Source organism: Aphis gossypii, chromosome 2 (assembly GCF_020184175.1).
Source record: "Aphis gossypii isolate Hap1 chromosome 2, ASM2018417v2, whole genome shotgun sequence".
NCBI lineage: Eukaryota > Metazoa > Arthropoda > Insecta > Hemiptera > Aphididae > Aphis > Aphis gossypii.
Genome location: NC_065531.1, coordinates 3,400,187 through 3,419,067, shown reverse-complemented (window position 1 = coordinate 3,419,067; position 18,881 = coordinate 3,400,187). Strand labels below are relative to the sequence as shown.

The window sequence follows — 18,881 nt, the reverse complement described above, 5'->3', positions numbered from 1 at the left end:
TTCGAAACACACTTTAAACAATAATAATGATAAGCGTGGAAGCTCAACGACTTAAGTCGGATGATTTTTTAAAAGTTTCGGATTTTCTCAATATTGTTTACCCACTTTTAAAGTTGCACAAATTACCGCTTTGCTCAATATCAATTAAAAGTAATTTAGTTTGTTTATAGTCTTTAAACGTATAATAAGTAAAAGGTAGTTTTCGACATCGAACAGCATTATGATGTTTTTAAGCGCAAACAAAATTTGTTCCCAATAAAAAAAAGTAAAAAACGGTATAAAACTAATATTAAAATGGAAGGATTTAAAACACGAGTATTCGTCGTTAAATATTTACTGATGACCGAAAGTCGTTTAAAGTTTTAAACAAACTTGTTGAACAACTTTATACACGGCTGGTTTTTGTATAGAATTACTTCACAATTAAGGTCGTATGCTTTTAAAAAGGTGTATAATTTGAGAAAAAAATATGGAATAATAAGAGTAAGTATAAGGCACATATTTTAATTTGTAATCCGGATGTATCATCCGATAATGATAATGATGGACATCATTTACATAATATTATATTACTGTAGAAGAAAAGAAATATCGTAATAAATCCTACATATAATATTAACTAAAATTGAAACTAGTATAAATTATTTGAATAAAATATTTAATTAAAACACAGTAGTTTTTTCGTAATCTTTTAAGTCGTTTTATATATTTTATGAGGAATAGGTATATGATTCAAATTTTAGATTCTGTATAGTCATCATAATTTCGTATTATCGACCACTTTCCGCATAATAACTTCTGTACATTGATATACTCCTATATATATATCAAACTATTTTTAAATTGAAACAGTTAAATTCGTACATATCCATTAATAATCTATTAATCATTATTTGAAAACTATAAGAAAGCTAAATTATAATAATTTATGTACATTCTATACTTATAATTATTTAATTATTTTTATTTAAAATAAAAGGGGAAAAAGTTAGGGTTCTATCGTTGGACGGTTTCCTTTCTGATATGATATCCATTGTTATTTATTATAATATTAAATATATATTTATATTATATTTTGTCAATTGTACCTTCAAAAATAGTTAACAAATATTTTTAACCAAGAAAAAATACCCTATAATTTTATAATATTATTACAGCCAAATGTAGACGTTAAATTATATTTGGACGATAAAAACCAAGTGTATGATCATATTGACGGGAGCACGAGTACGTAACAAATCAGTAAAGAAAACCAAAGAAAAATGTCATTATAAATATTAATCACGAATAGGGTTTATATCATATGACATGAACCGTTTCTCTTATATTGTAATTGATTTATATTAACCAGATGCCATTCTGCTTGAAAATCGAATGTTTATATATTCTTTAGTTTGTCGGCGGCCATCTGGATTAACTTCTATAAACATCGAAAGATCGGGATATGCTCATTGCCGTCATTGCGGGATTACGTTCGACTAACGAGACACGAGCGGTAGCGGCCTCCTCTCTCTTCGGCCGAGTTATCAAACCGTTATTATATCGTAAACCACATTATTGTTTTTGATAGTTGGTTGAATCAAGGGTTGTATACTCTGTCATCGATGTCCGTGATGGCTCGTGCAGAAATGTGTTTATAATTATTATTTTGCATAATAGCAATGCGGATAACAACATTGTTCTGTTTTTGACGGGTGTATTCCGCGGTGACTTTATTTTGAATGTATAATATATATATATATACATATACGGAATTCTTCTATGTATATATATTTATGAATATATATATATATATATGTATATATTAGTTTTATTTTTTTTTTTTATAAATAAAAGAGTTTCATCAAATGAACTGAATGGTTTATTATTATGTGCCTACTATATACTTTTTCTCTACCGTCGGCCGGTGGTGGCAGTTACCTTATACTCCTCTCCTGTCAACAGTAGCGCTCTCCCCATTCTCGCGATCCTATTTAACCTTCGGAGGGCGTCTGGGTATTGTTCGGGGTCCAAATTAAAATGCTAATTGCTTTTGACGGCCAGTGCCAATGTTGGGTATATCTTCTCTAGTAGATTTAATTCAATCACCGGTCGGGCACGTCGGAGTAGTACCAGCACCGCGATCGGGGTCGTTAGGTGGTCCGAGAGTTAAGAATTTAATAAACCGCAAGAACCCGGATTCGGAATTGGATTATTGACTTTTGTCCGAGTTTAACGGTAATGGATTACGCATTAAGAGCTATTTTACAAATTAAATTCGATGCGAAAACGATACCAAACCAAAGTCATACACGCGGCAAGTACGTTATATACAGACCGAGGTTTAGTCGATTTTAATTTACGTATACACGTGCACGCACGCACCTATATTATTTCTAGCACTGTTGATTTCACTCTGTATGTCGCTATAACGTCAGTTTGCTGTTGTTTTTTTTTAATCCGGATTTTTGCATTCAGAAAACTTCTTTTGTCCAACCTATACAGGGATATTTATTACTCTTTGTCTCTGCGCATGGATATTATACTCACATATATACATTACGTGCGGGTGCGCGCGCGCGCGCACACACACACACACATGCAAGAGAAATAATTCTGTCTTTTCTTTCGTTCCCCATTGTTATTGTAAACATATTGCTCCCTCCTGTCATCCTCGACGTAAAAAAGAACAAAGCTTAAAGTCTGCACCTAACGCGCGCGTATACCTGTTTTGCGTTTTTGCGTAAAATACGGCTCAGATCTCTTTCGTCCAACACCAAGTATTTTATTATTATTTTTAAACGATAACAAAAAATAAAATAAAAAAACCATAATAATAAAATAAAAGAACAGTTCACTTTTGTTACATTACCTCAGATTTTCCTTTAGACGTGCAGCTCATAATGTTTGACGGTTCCAGATTTATGGAATCCTGCTGAAACAAAACAAAAATTATTCCTTTAATAAAGTGTAATCTATGTCATAGGACAATAAAAGACAAATAGTATTTTTTATTATGTATCATGTGTGTGTAGGCACTACGCAATAAAACTCGTAGATATTAGGAGCAATTCGTTTTTTTTATTCATTCGTAAAATAGTATTGTAACATTTATGTCATCGTTTTACGTTTGTTATTGAATCGATAGATCCAGTAATATAATTTTACTTTAAAATTGTTTCTGAACACTTAAAATTATTACTAAATTTAGACTACGTTTATTTGTTTGTAAACGATTCGTAGTATTTATTTATTACCTAACTCACATTTTTAGTATTTTTTTACTACTCGATATGTAATACTCTGTCCATAAACAATAATAATGCTAAGCCGTTACATTTCAAAAATAATTTTTTTTCTATCTTTTCATTTACGTATAATCTGCGATTTTTATTTATTAAACGCGAGAAATAAATAAAATTTATTCAAGAGCTTGTTTTTAACTTCAGATAGTATAATGTAAATTTCGCCATAATATTTAACGAGTTACACATTTGTATTATATCTTCATACAATGCTACTTATTATTTATAATTAATAAAATAATGTAATTCTTCACTTATAATACTTAGGTATAAGTTCTATTGTTTTAGAATTGACGTATAACCCAGAAGGACTTTTGTATTTTATTCTTAATCTCTTAGGCACCTAAAGTTTATGCTAGGTAGTTAATAGTTTTTAACCTAACGTGGTTTCTCCATCGAAGATGGATCTGCTTCAACACTTTCGATAATCCTCAGGTAAACCTCTTTTTCAATTTAGCTTCCATTTCGTTCGGATTTTTCTTCATTTTTTTTTCTATTACCGGATTCAAAATGGAAACAACTGGAGAGGAAGAAGAAACGTGAATAAAAAATAAAAAAGGGTCGCATTAATAGCTTTCAAATGCCCACTTGTTCTTATTCGTCCTCACCGCTAATCTCTCGCTGTCCTTACATGTATTTCCCTACTCTTTTACCTCCCTAGGCCGATCCGATCGATCCAAAGCTTGATTTCCCGCAGGGTTTCCACACATTTGTGTACGTTTTTGCCTTTTTATCTTTTCACGTTCCGTCTGTGATTTTTAAAAGCTGTTTTCTCAAACACCCGACTGTTGGCCCAGGACTGGAGCCCAGCTTGCAAGACAAATTGGATGGCGTTTTATGTCTGAAAACCCCTTTGCTGCAATATTTACCAGTCACCAAGAAACATATCACAATATTGTTTTCACTGTTGTGTTTTTTCAAACATCTCCTTTCTAGACACCATATTTACTTATTATTATTATATATATATATTTTTTTTTCATAGTCACATATAATGCCACACTTGAATTGCATTGATATAGTTCCGGAGAGTAAAAAAATTTGAATATTTTAAATTCGAATAGGATTACTCAATTGGATTTTGCATAGGACGGTCTTTTTTTATTCATTTATATAGACAATTTATTTTTTTTTTTATATATATATATTATATATACTCTAACAAAATATTATTATTACTAATATTTTCGAGGAGGAATTTTTATATGAGTAAATTTTCTCATCATACTATTCCTTTCGACTAAACTCGCGATATAAATCGTGCATCATCTTTGTATAGTGTATTCTTCAACTGATATTACATACAACGTAGGTACATAGTAAACGAATGAATGAAAATTTATACGTATCATTTTTACGGTATAAAAAATGCATTTTATTAAAAATCGCACGTATGTAACATTTACTCCTATGAACCGTTACGTATACATGTTATTTTTTGTTCACTGCAAAGTTAAGACGATATACCAACAATAATATTTTTTAAAACACATTAAATCAAGATAAATATGTATGAGTTTATACCATATTAAATCATTAAACTGGGATTTTTAATTTACATTGTTTTGAATTTTGAATTTTTTTTCGCTATTGAAAATAATATTTATCATATCACTCGGCACGTCCAAAGCCTCCCCCCCCCCGTAGCATAATACAACTTACGTTTTTCCGGTCAGAAACATCTGATTAAATTCATTCGCTAGCAGCGGCGACTATGGTGGTAATCAAGTTGGTTAAATAAATATTTGGATTGAAAAGGGTATAAAATACTGTTGGTGCATATATACCCAAATGCACGCGCACATACTCACACAAACAATTCATGTCGACGAGACGGGCAAACAATAACCTATAATAACACATTCATACGCATATATATATACCTATACATACATATATATTATATATTTATGTGTGTTTGTATGTATGTATAGAAAAAAGAAAAAATACGCGAGAGACCTGTTTGTCGATTGGCATGGCAACCGTGTGATAAGGAAGGATTTTGTTTACTTAGATCCGGGGTTGTAGTATTAGTTCCCAGCGAAAAACGTCAGAAAACATATGATAGATTCGGGTTGAACATATTATTATTATATTACCTGCACACGTTTACGAATACCGAGCACGTCGAATTGTTCGGAATTACATTTTTACACATTCGAAATGATGAATTCGCAAGATTGAAATGAAATCTACGAATATCCGCCCTCAAAACAGCATTAAGAAGAGTGTGTTCGTTATTTTTTTTCTTTATAATTTTATCGAAATCGAGAAACGTCCGGTCGGGAAAAGAATTCGGGAAATCTAGGTATTTTCAGTATTTCCACCATAGCATGTTGTGGTTCGATTATTATCGTTACTATATTATTATTTGAATAATTACGCGCTTTAAACACGTGAACCAGCGTTATATACCATAATCAAATTTTATCAAATCTAATTATTGCATTTCATGGCGTACATAATGAATTCATGACGGAATATCGTACTGAAATGTTCGACAAACTTTGCGCGCCAACATGAACGCGGCGGCAGGCAATGTGTCAGGAATGTCAAGTACGTACACAATTTACGACCGAATTAATTGTTTGGTCGTGTGTGTAAGTACGACAGAGCCCAGCGCACGTTATGACGACAATTTGGCCTTATGTATATAGTGTATACGTCTCCAGCTTGCCAGAATTCGTATTATCATAAATGTTAATAAAATACAAGTTATAAACGATGCTTTGAACTGTAAGATATTATTATTATGGATTTTGATCAAATCAAATTTAAGACCAAAATGCAAGATATTTCGCGGAACATTATCGAGACTTTTAGCAATGTTATTAATATAAGTTTCAGGTGGAATTGGAGCAATAACATTTCGTATAATTTGCATTAAAGTCTGAAAATAACGTCTGCTCTAGTTAGTTATTTTAAGTCTGAAATTCGCAATATTTTAACAACGAAAATGCAACGTTATTGATACTGTTGTTCATTTGGAAAACGAAAAAGAATTAGACGAAGCCAAATTGAATGCATTATTAATTAATGGTACAATTTTAGAACGGATTGTATTATGCAACGTATAGTGTAATTTAAGTATATACATAGGTATATATACAATATACATGAATTAAAACCGGTAAAAATTGCAACGAACACAATCATAAAAATAATAATATAATAACAAGCATCTAAATAATACATTTATACATGTGCATGTGATATTCTTGGTACGGGATGATATTTAATAAAATTCACACCGTTGTGCGGCACACGTCATGTCACGATGTATTGTATTAGTCACAGTTGGTAAACCGACTTCCAATGTGTATTCCTTCTGCTGTTTTCCCCTTTTTCACGAGACCATTGATGCATGTCTGCGGGGGTGTGACGATAATATGTAACCCGCTTTGTCGGCGAACGGGGCCTACAGGATTTGACTCGACGTATAGACACGGTGGAAAGAAACAACTGAATATTCTTCTTCAATTCATCTGTCAGGAAATTGGAAAACACAATACGAATAGAGCAATAAAACACCTCCGTTGCCAATTCCCAAATGGAATAATATAATATAATATTTTATATATATACATTATATATAAACCATCACCAGTCAAAGTGCACAGAAGCAGTAGCGTACTATAGTGTACACATATATTATAAATATAAGGTGCTCTGATGGTACGACACAACTGCTCTAATAATAACCAATTTTCTGTGACGTTTTCGAAGGAATTTCCGTTAGATGGGAATTTATAACGATTTTGATAAAATTAAGACATTTAAGTCGCGGTTTGATACGATTACAAGTTTTCACGTCGAATTGAAGTAACGTGTTACCCTATTAAAATTCAAGACCGTAGCACAAAAGTTTCGACGGTTAACACTTTGTCCCCGTCAATTGTGCACCGCGTTAATTATATATTATAACATTATTATTTAAACTACATTAGGTAGTATATTTTTTTTTTAACACCACGTTCTATCATAATATTTTAACGAGAAATGAATAAACCGTTTTTGCTTTCATTTTTAAAAAGTAAATAACAATTATAATATTATATATACATTATACATACATAAAAAAAAAAAAATAATAATAATTCAATTAATGCCGACTAAATGCGTAGTTTATGATAACTAAATGATAATTATATAATATACTTCGTCGCTAGAAATGTTATATTATAATATTTAGATAAACATTTTGCTACAATGCATAAAACAGTAGTTCACGTATACATTTACAAATACTAAACAGTATGTGAATGGTGTACATAATGTATAATATATATTTTGTAAATATAAATTCAAAAATTTAAATGCAAGCAAAATGGAAAACCCTCGACATTGTTTAGTATATGTTATATGTCTGTGTTATTTTTGCACAAAAGGGGATAATAGAAATTATTTCTATTTTCTCATAGCTATTGAATCAGCAACCAACAAACACGGGAAGTGTTTATTCGCATAATGAAATTACCAAACAAACATTGAATTTGAAAATCAATCGACCAATTATTTTTTGGAACCTTCGAGCACTCAGACACGTGTATCCATCATCAAAACCATCACCACCAACATCGCTCTCTCTTTGTCTTCGTTATCCTCTTCCGCATGCTACGCTTAAACGATTTTTTTCCCCCAATTCATGTAGGAACAGCGAGGCCAAAAATGTCAGTGGCGGTAGTATTCCAGTAATTATTACAGAGTGGAATGCGTTTGACTTCCATTAAAAAACCCTCAAAAAAAAAAAAAAAAGAACACGATAGGAATTCAAATAAAAAAATATGCTAAAAAAAAATCGTTAAGCCGGAAAACGCGGGAATAGAATTTTCAGTCTCCGCAGGTTTGGATATTACTTTAAAACGCGTGCGATGTACCTATGACGATGTTAATTGCTACACAAATGAACTCCCAGTCTGGCACAGCTGACGAGCACCGGGTAGCTGAACATATTATTGTACATAGTGTGTATAAAGCGATTATAATTGCATTTGTTTTCCTCGATTAGGGGTGGCAGGGGTGGCGGTGGTAGCGTCGGTCGAGGGTAAGGTAGATTTAATTAAAGCTCCTGCCTTGTGTTTTCGGCTGAAATACGAGGCCTCTGGTCCGCGTACATACCCGAAATGCCTATATTCACCTGTGGGGTCAAATAATTATATATATCCGAAAGCAAAAAGCGTTTGTACCAACCCGATACTGGATATTATGGTAATATATTTATTATTCGTGCAAAATCAAATATCTTCGATGTAATACATAACGTAACCATTAATCGCAATCGACATTGGATGTATAGCTATTTTTGTCTTAATACATTGTGGGAATTTTTCTCGACTTGCTTAAATGTCTATAAACCATGATAAAATCTAAAAACAACATTCGCTATCGCATGCGAAATTCTATTTAAGATTAAAAGTATTGGTATAAATTAAACCATAAGCGTCGGCATTTTTACAAAGATATTATAAGTTCGATACTGTAATTAGAAAAAAAAATTAAGTTGTACGACAATAATTATTTATGACTTGTTCTTAAAGTAATATTCTTATTATTTATATCGATTTGAATGTATATGAATCTTGATTAAAACAAGTTTAAATTATAATATTATTCGTTGTACAAATTACAACATTATTCAGTTTTGTTAGAAAAAAGCTAAACTACTAAAGGTCATTTTTATACCATTCGTACCCTTCTATTTTTCCATTCGCATTACGTGGTTATTTATTATTTTATTTTATATTTATGGTATTCTCTCGACTCTTTATTACATACATTAATTTTAGAGTAAAAAAAAGGAAAACTACCGGTGGCTAAAACACCTTGGAAATGAGAATCCAAGTGAGTATACGAAAAACCCCGGTGTCGTTCTCATTACAACGTTTTGAATTATGCACCGCAAAGTTTACCTAATCCCTCGCGAGTGTAAAAGATCACGGTCCTTGTCGGTTTTCGAGGGTGCAATATAATTTCAAGACGTGAAAACATTTTAGAATGGATCAAATTTGTTTACTGTCTGTTGGAAAAAATGTAAGTTTGTGGTAGTTTAATATGATTTCTTAGAATTACGAAAAAAAAATATAGACTCTATAAACTAGGATTTCTAAAAGTAATTTGAAAAGCAAAAAATTGTTGTATTTGATTCATTTAATTCTGTATTAGAGGAAGATAACCGTAAGTCCATAACATGACTATAGTTAAAAATAATCGTCATTAAATCCTTGTATCTTAAAAACCTTTACGAGATTGGTTTTAATTTTGAATCGATTACAATTTATTATACATATTATAAGTATATAAACGTTTACTAGAGAACTTCAACAAATATGATAGTTCGTTTTTTACGGTAACAATTTTATTGAATTCTTGAAAACTATTTTTATTATATTAAGAGTATACTAATACATTTTTAATTTTTTATAAAAAAAAAAAAAAATGTATGTAAATGCAATTAATCTATTATATTGTAGTATCAAATATATACATTACTTTATCATTATCATATATATATATATATATATTTCATTTAAATTACATGAAATCACTTCAAGCCGAAATATTACAAATTAAATTTAGTTCTTTATTTAAGATATCTTTCATCGTAATTATTTATAGTCTTGAATACAAGTCTTATATGAAAACAGAAAATATTTTTTTAGTTTAACATAATAGTGATAAATTTTTTTTTTTTTTTTTAATAAAAGTGAAAAACTAAGTTTTAAAATTAATCATATACTAATAGTAAATTTATTTGAAATCAATTAATGTAATATATTTTGTATAAAGTTTGATTAAGATACGATATATTTTTATGTAAAATTTATTACGATCAGATAGCTTGAAAAGTCGAGACAAAAACTAAATGGTGTGCATTGTGAGTATTTTTGATGAAGAAAAAAAAATGAGGTTCAATCGGTTATGATGTCATTTAAATGTCGTGGATTTATTAGAATACAAAAAAGCACAAATGATAACAAAGTGAAATTTTGTTGAAACTTTTTAAGCGCATTTCCTTGTCGTCTTTTTTAAAAGTTTTTATTAGGTGAGTCATTGTTATAAGACCTGTTCATGTTAAAAAAAAAATAAGTCATCTTTACCTTTATAATTTTTAAATTCTTTGAAGGTTATTTTTCTGAACAGATTTCAAGATATTTATGATATATTGTCCGAAAAAATTTTACCAAACTTATTACTACCTTTTATATCTATTTTAACAAATATATTGTTGGTCAGTGTTATAAAAGTCGAGTGATATATAACGTTTGTTCTAGAAGAATGTTGTACGAAAACATTTTCTTTTAGTTTCTTATTAATAAATATTAATTTTAGCGAAAACTTTTGGCCATGTAACGATTGTTTAGTATACATCGTTGAACAACCCGTGAAAACTTGTGTTTTGCAAACAAAATGAAAATTTGTAATGCATAATTAGGGAAACTAAAGAGAATATGTCTTAATACAACTGTTGAATAACTTTTCGAGTTTGTGTCTAGGTGGTTAAAACATATTTACTTGTTCTCCGAGTCATATGTTTGCGACGTTGCTATTTATTTTAATGAACAAATGGTCTTGTTAGGAATTACTATTTTACTTGAAGTCTCAAAAATATAATCACAATGATTATTATACATTATATTTACCTATATAACGTTTCATTTTAGTATTTATACTTACTTTTAGAAAAACTTTAATTTAGATATATTGCTATTGTAAAATTATATTACATAATAAATACATAATATATACATTTATAATGGGTTTATATAATATTAAATAGTAATTATAACCAATTTTAATTAAATAACTGTTATTATTATTGTTATGGATTGCAAAGAAGGTATAATATAAATAATATTTCGAGCAACTCAATGATTTGTATAAAATAATATAATATTGAAAATAATAATTAGAAATGTTTAATAATTTCGTATTCATTAAATATGAAGATTGATTTATTATCATACGTTTTTCAATAATAAATTTTTGAGATAAAATAAAATAGAAGTAGGTAGGTACATAATAATAATATTATGTATGAGTTTGTAGATAAATACGATACCAAACATAAAAATCAAAGGTATATCACTGGTCAAAATGATTATTATTTTAATAAATACAATATTTTTGAATATATTTCGATTGCTGGATTACAGAATTAGTTACATTATAATTTGCAGTATTTTTTGAATTGACCAAACTTGAAATAAAAAAATAAAATAAAATTTTTACTTTCATGCTTTTCGATTAAATTGGTTAATTTCTAAAGCAAATTTATGTTAATACTTAAAATGTTAAATTATTAATTTCTATTGAGTATTAAAACATTAACGTACTATAGTTCTAAAGTTCGCGCAGGGAGTAAGTTGTGGAGTTTATACACGTAGTATCAGCGGATACGTAGGTGGACAAACACTGTGAGACAATCTGTTAATTATATTTTAATATTATAATAAATTATTTATGTTCCGTCGAAGTCTTACTAATCCGTAAACGAAATGTGTTGGCGGGCGCAAATATACGCGATTCGTTTAAAATTGCAACACACTATTTAAACTTTTTGGAAGGAAAAAAACACTATTCCTGTTTAACCTGCCGAACAGCATAGTCTTAGTTGTCGGGCAACATTTTGGTACGGCCGAAAGGTGAAGGAATGATACTGGAGAGGAGAGAACGGTAGTCGGGCGATTTCCGTAGTTTCTGCGGGAAGGGGTTGATTTACCGTTTTCGAGGGAGTGTTTTACTTTTTTTCCCCGTTCCTCGCTGATCCCTCATCACCACCCGGGTCAGGTGTGTCCAATTTGAAACTCAGCCAAACGCACTCGATGCCAAAGCGCGCGTGGGCTTCGCTTGTCGTCCAGCAATAATATACACCCGATACATTAATTTACCTCGGACGGCAAGGATAGGGTGAGAGATCGAGAGGAAGAGAGATTTGGTAAGGTAGTGAGTGATAGTGGAGGGGGGAGTGGAAATTAGATCCAATGATTAACGCGGGGCGACTCGAGAGAAAATTGTACCCAGTCGAACGGGATACAGTGTTACTGAGCGGGTGGGATGGGGCGAAAACAATTGGATTACCGGAAAGTTTTCCAAACTCTCTGTGTACAATTCTCTCTCTCTCTCTCTCTCTTTATCTCTTTATATATATATATATACTTGGAGACAAGCGAATTTATTATTCACATTGCGGAGACTGAACCGCGACGGTGAAGTAGCGGGTGTATATAGTTATTCGTTAACGAGGTACGATTCATAATAATTTTAAGTTAATAAGTAGAGTGCCCGATGAACCGTATAAAACTGCGATTCTAAATTTTTGAATTGGACTATACACAGTCTTTTTCTTGGTAGAGTATTTGTTATGAAAAAAAAAATACATTTATAAATGCTGTTTAAAAATACGTGTATTTTGCGTACATTATAATACATAGATCTATTATGTCATGTGAAAAATTATGAGCAAAAAATGGTCGTCGTTTTTTTTTAAATTTTATTTTAAATGAATTATTATCCTTTACTTATAAATACTCGCAAGTTACATTAAATACATATTTTTTAATATTTATTTATTTATTTATTATTATTATTATTATACGGGCCTAGCCCAATTACATGCATTATAATAGTGACAATCGTACGTTAGAACTAATAGTAGTTTACAAATATAAATATAAATATAATGAAATACAAACATATAATATAAATATAACAGTTATAGCTAAGTATTGACAAGATAAGAATTATAGTAATTTTTAAAAGAGTTGAAGTTTGGTGATTTAAACAGATCGATTTTTAATTCATTTATAGTTTTCATAATTCTATTGTGGGGAGTATTGCTTATATAATTAGTTACTTTTGTTTTTAGATAAAATGTGTTTAATGAGCGGGTGTTACAAATAGGGACATGGAAAGAAAAATAGGACAAACAAAAAAATTAAAATTAAATTTTAAAGTATCATTTAATTTAATTATTTATATTATAACAACCTACCTATATTTAAACAAAGCTTTACGATATTAATTCTTCTTAGCTCAAAAATCATTATTATTTGTATACACAATCTTTAAACATATATATTTTTTTCAACAATATTTAAATTCCTGACATTTGTGTTCTAAATTATTATAAGTTTGTTTATTATTTAAATCCTTATTTTAGAGTTACGTATGTTTTTCAATTAGACGAAAAGCAAATTAATTATATAATATAATAAATCGTACAGCGAGTACATAACGCACATTAATAAAATGTTTTCAATTATTATTTAAGTCGGGTTAAAATAAAAACACATGTCGTAAATAAGATCAAAACATTATTTAAACGTTACTGGAGATTGAGTTTGAATTAAACCAACTCCCACAAGACGCGTGCCGGCGTAAACGTATAATTCTAGCAAGTTCTCCAAAGGAAAGCGTTATAGGATTAAAAGGGTAAGACAAGCGTGGATTGCGACTCATGAATTGTTAATTGGTCAGAGAAAATAATTGAATTATTTCATTGGGGAATGAAAATAATTTTGAGTTCGATTAATGTTACCCTTAACTTAGCAAATTCATGTGGAAAAATTAAAAATAGTATATACACGTTGTTATTGTTGGCGTAATTTATTTGTCCGCAAAACGAATTAGCTACAAAATACCGAGATATAAAATTAGTAATTCCAAAACAACGAGAATTTAGTAGCGAGGGGGTCGGTTAATTTGATTCCCGTTAAAGTTATTAAATATAAGTATTTACTAATCAACGAAGAGGAGATTTGTTTTTTGGGAAGAGGCCAAAATGGTTATACGCATAAAAAGGACTAATAAAACGAGGTGAGTTATCACTTCGTTATATAATGAGAGGGAGACAGCGGTGTTGGCGGAACGGCCGAGTGGAAATCGTTTATTTTTAATCTCAGCAGAACAACACGCAGTCCGGGCCGTAAATTGAAATCGCTATAATTGCGATTTTAATGCAAAGTTGTGCGCGCGTTATTCTTATTTTATTCTTTACTGCCGTTTATATCCCCAGTACTGTACAAGAGATCGAGTGTTTATAAATAAAAAAAAAAATATATGTATAAATATAAAAAAAACAACGTGTAGCTTATATTATAAAATTTATGTACTCGTGTTTTGTACTTATTACATTTTATTACGTCGTCATCGCCGTTGAACAGGCACAAATTCTTATAATACTCACACGCGGCTAGTGTAGGAAAATAAAGTAAAATGGATAGAAAAATCGTATTTTCCCTCCTATTGCTCCTCACCTGTACTGCGCCTATATGAACACACGTGGCCGTTTTCTCTACGACTGAACTCGTACACGATGATTTTCTAGTTTGTTTGTTTTTTTTTTTTTTTTGCTGAATAATATATTACATATTAAGCTCGCTTCCACCACTGCCGATGCAATGGACCGTATGTGGCGTTAGTAGAAATAAACCCACGTGGGTCGTCTCAGCGATATAATTTTCTATACACAAATGAATATTGAACTATATATGGTATAGACTACTAAACCCGCTGCCACCGCAATCTCTGGACAAATTATTCCATAACATCTGCACAAAAGAATCCCTACGATACGTATAATATACGAATGAATTATTCCGACACAGCACAAAATACAACCTCAATAACATGTAAATGCGCGCATATATAGGGTTTTTCAAACGACGAAACGTAAAAGACCGAGGGAGATAGTAGGCGAAAAAAATTCACAAAGGCCAGTCGAGCGTTGGACAATGTTTTATTCACGAGATGACGTTGACAAAATCTCAACTGCGAAACTTTCATCCCTGCCGCCCGTGTATGATTATGGTCGCGTCTACCTAAACCTATCTACTAGTGAGCAGTGACTATATCATACATAATTTGTTAGCACGCCGTTTAATCGAAAAATGTTATTGCTTGCGCATAATATGAAGCTAGCTGCTTTTTTATGTATTTTTCTGTGAAAATATTCATCCGCGTGAAATCTTGTGCGCGTTAAGGCAAAATCCATCAAATAAAATTGAAGGTTAATATATATTAAACGCCAAAGTTATCAACGTAAAAGATTTAAAAAAAAATACTAGCTAATTATTGTACGAAAATATATGATGTGTTTTTTGGCTTTGGTTAAAATATGCTAAAGAGTTTAAAGTTTAAAGTTTAAACACTTATATGACTTCATAATAATGAAAAAAAAATACTGTGTAAATATTTTGCAAGCATCGTTATCGATAATGTAGACTGTTGCTAATCTTAGCACAACTTTATAATATAATTTATCATCTATGTCAATGATTATGATGCATAATTAAAGATTTCATTTTAATTTTAACGAAATAATGTAGATAACAAGACAATTTTAATTACTAAGAAATTTTAAGTTTGAGCTTAATATTTAAGTAAAAATAATCGGCGGAGGTAAAAAAGTTTTTGTTGTTGCCTGTGGGATGTTCAAACGCCGCGGCCGACAACATTTCACATAAAAAAGCCACTGCTGCGTGTATAGTATTTTTTAAATGTTTAACCACCTCTCTCGTCTTAACTTATTATTCTCATATGTGCCCACGGATTAAAAAAATAAAGAAATTTATTGCTGTATTATTGTTGATATTAATTAAGCAATAATAATATTAATAATATTTATATTGGTTTTAGGTAAATGATTATCGTATTTGGTTTGTAATGCATATAACAGCGAGATTTGCATAGGGAAGCGAATATTCAGTTTACACAACGATTCGAACCGTATTATACAATATATACATTAAGTTTTTGGCGGGATTTGGTCGTGAAAATAATGGACCCGAGCGGTTTCAAGGCACTTTATTATAGTAAGATGTACGTAACAGTCTAAAAAGGGGGTTAGATACATAAGAGAGGATGAGTATGCGTATATACAGTTGTGACGGCAAGATAGGGTTAGCGTTGGGTAATCAAAGAGCGTTTTGCCTTGCTGGCGGAGGCGAGTGAGTTTGATGTGCAAATAAACCACTAACAAATGCAAACTCTCTCCCACACACATACACACACACACACACACACACACACACACACACACACACACACACACACACACACACACACACACACACACACACACACGCATATTTACTATTGGGTATCATGTCGTTCGCAACCATCAGTATATAGTTGTACAAGTGCGCATAGCACAACCGAAACAAATGTGATAATATTCGGAGACGGATTAAACTAGTGAAAAAAATATAACCGAAAATGTAAGGAAAACAATCCAGAGCGTGTTACGCGCCTTTGACAATCCGACGAGATTCGATACAGTATAATGTACATATTATTATTATAATATTCTACTGTCATCAGGTGAATTGCCGAGCGCGATAGGCGTAGTAGGTATATGTCATACACGCGTGTAGCGGCGGTGGTGGTGCGCGTAACCTCCGGGCGAACGAAACGATCCGACCGTGAACGGATAATGAACCGGAATGTTGTAACAATAATAATAATAATAGTAGTAATAATATGTCGATAATCACGAGCGTTCATATTGATGAGCTACATAACCGTGTTGTTAAGGTTTCCCATCTCGGGTCGTCTTCGGTTTTGGATAATGGAATTTTTTTTTTTTTTAGCGACTATAATATTAAATTGTCGAGAGCATTTTTCACGATTTTCTCTAACTTTTTTTTTCCAATATCTCTACTGTTGTAGCTTTATAATATAGGTGGACGTGATAATAGTCGCAACAGATCTGTCCGAAAGATACGTCTTTGCCGTCGTCGTAACTTCAGACGTTTTGCGTGAAACTTTTCTGTATAAAAAGTATAATATAACTAAGCCATTGCGTATAAATTCTAGTCGAGAATTAACTCTCTACAGTGACATAAAATATAAACTCTATTAAGACACAATAGGTGTAAGGTTAGCGACCACAATATATATATATATTATACAGGATATTATGTTTAGACAGTAAATTTCTCAAGTGTCGGGAACCAACATTTGAGAATTAAATACTAACTGTCGGATCTACTATCGGATTATATTATATTTATAACTTTTAAAAAGTAAGATCGATTATATTCAATAAAAAATTTAATTAAAAAATAACATATTTATACCTACTTCTAAAAATGTATGGACGTATAATCCAATTTAAAGAATAAATTAAATTAATAATTTTTAACCTGGAAAAATAAATTTATTTGAAATAATTCGAAATGAGTTTTCTCGATAATATTAATTATCATCACATTTTGTGCGACTATAGAGTTTATAAAAAGAAATTGAGAAACTTTTGTCTAAAAATTAATTGCAAGTTTACAGTAGGTACCAAGTGAACTTCGCACATAGAGTAGGTAATTCACTATAATGGATGTTCTAAATTTGAATCTAATGATAGGTATCATTGTACATGAAAAACAATTCTGAACGGAGATGATTTGTCTAGGGACTAAGCTATATATTTTCAATTGGGTGGTGAAAAGGTGAATCATGTTTTAATGACCTGAATACTCCAAAATTAAATCCTGTTCCCGCTTTCTGTCACTTTTTTTGTAATTTTTCCCAAATTTTTTGAAAACTATTGGAAACTTCTTACTTTTGATCTTTATAGTGAACTAAGGATATTTAATTTGCTATCGGAAACCATCCCTGAAGTTTTAAATTGAATCATTATTTCAACAAGTTATAGAGTACACAGATACAAAAAATAAAACACACACACACACACACACACACACACACACACATCATTGTAAAATAAATACAGTTATTACTTCGTTCAGAATTTAAAATTAATTATTATACAAACAACTTTCGATAGAACAAAATAAATTTTAATTTTAAAGTTATAATAGAATAATCTACGGAAATTGTTAGAAAAAATAATTATTTTCACAAATACGATTGGATTGTGCTTTACACTTAAAACAATACATTACATAACAGATTAAATTTATACAATTTATAATATGGGTAATGCTGTAGTAAAGTTTTTACGTGATGTATTGCGTAAATTTAAACTTTAAACCTAACTGTATTATCAATCCCAGACCAGATTAGAATATAGACTATCATTAGAAAAAAACAACAACACGTACTATGAATTGATTTATAGGGTTTTTTTTTTAATCTCAAAATAAAGATTTATTTTTGAACAATAAAAATCATAATTAATGCTTTTATTATTTTACATTATTTTTACAAGCTTTTATATTATTTTTATGTCTTATAAAAATTAATTAAATTTGATTAAATAATTATTAAAAATAATTATTTGAATCAATATACGACTTATTGTAGTGTCATAGACATTAAATTTAGTACTATGTATGACTAACTGAAATTGATAAAATATATTCGATAATAATATTGAAACATTAAGTTAATTCTTTTTTAATACCTTAGAATTATTATGTTTATATATATATATATATATATATATATATTGCAGAGTTTATACAAAAAATACTAAGTGTTCAATTTAGTGTAATATACCATACATTTGTGGAATACGTTAATAATTCATCATCGTCAATTCAACGCAGTATAAATTTATTGGTGCGGCAATATATTGCGTGGTTAATATATTGTAAAATGTTGGGTGAAAATAAATATTTACATAGTAATTTACTTACA

At 30.3% G+C, this 18,881-nt stretch overlaps 1 protein-coding gene across 3 annotated transcripts in view; it reads right to left on the bottom strand.

Moving 5' to 3' along the window:
• Positions 1–18,881, bottom strand: part of LOC114123676 (semaphorin-2A) — a 347,857-nt gene that overhangs the window by 23,117 nt on the left and 305,859 nt on the right. For 2 of the 3 annotated variants that reach the window (XM_027986733.2, XM_027986731.2), the window contains one exon: positions 2,852–2,914. In XM_027986733.2, the coding sequence (XP_027842534.1) occupies positions 2,852–2,914 (63 nt within the window). The remainder of the gene's footprint in view (positions 1–2,851; positions 2,915–18,881) is intronic. The other variant, XM_027986732.2, reaches the window with a different exon arrangement.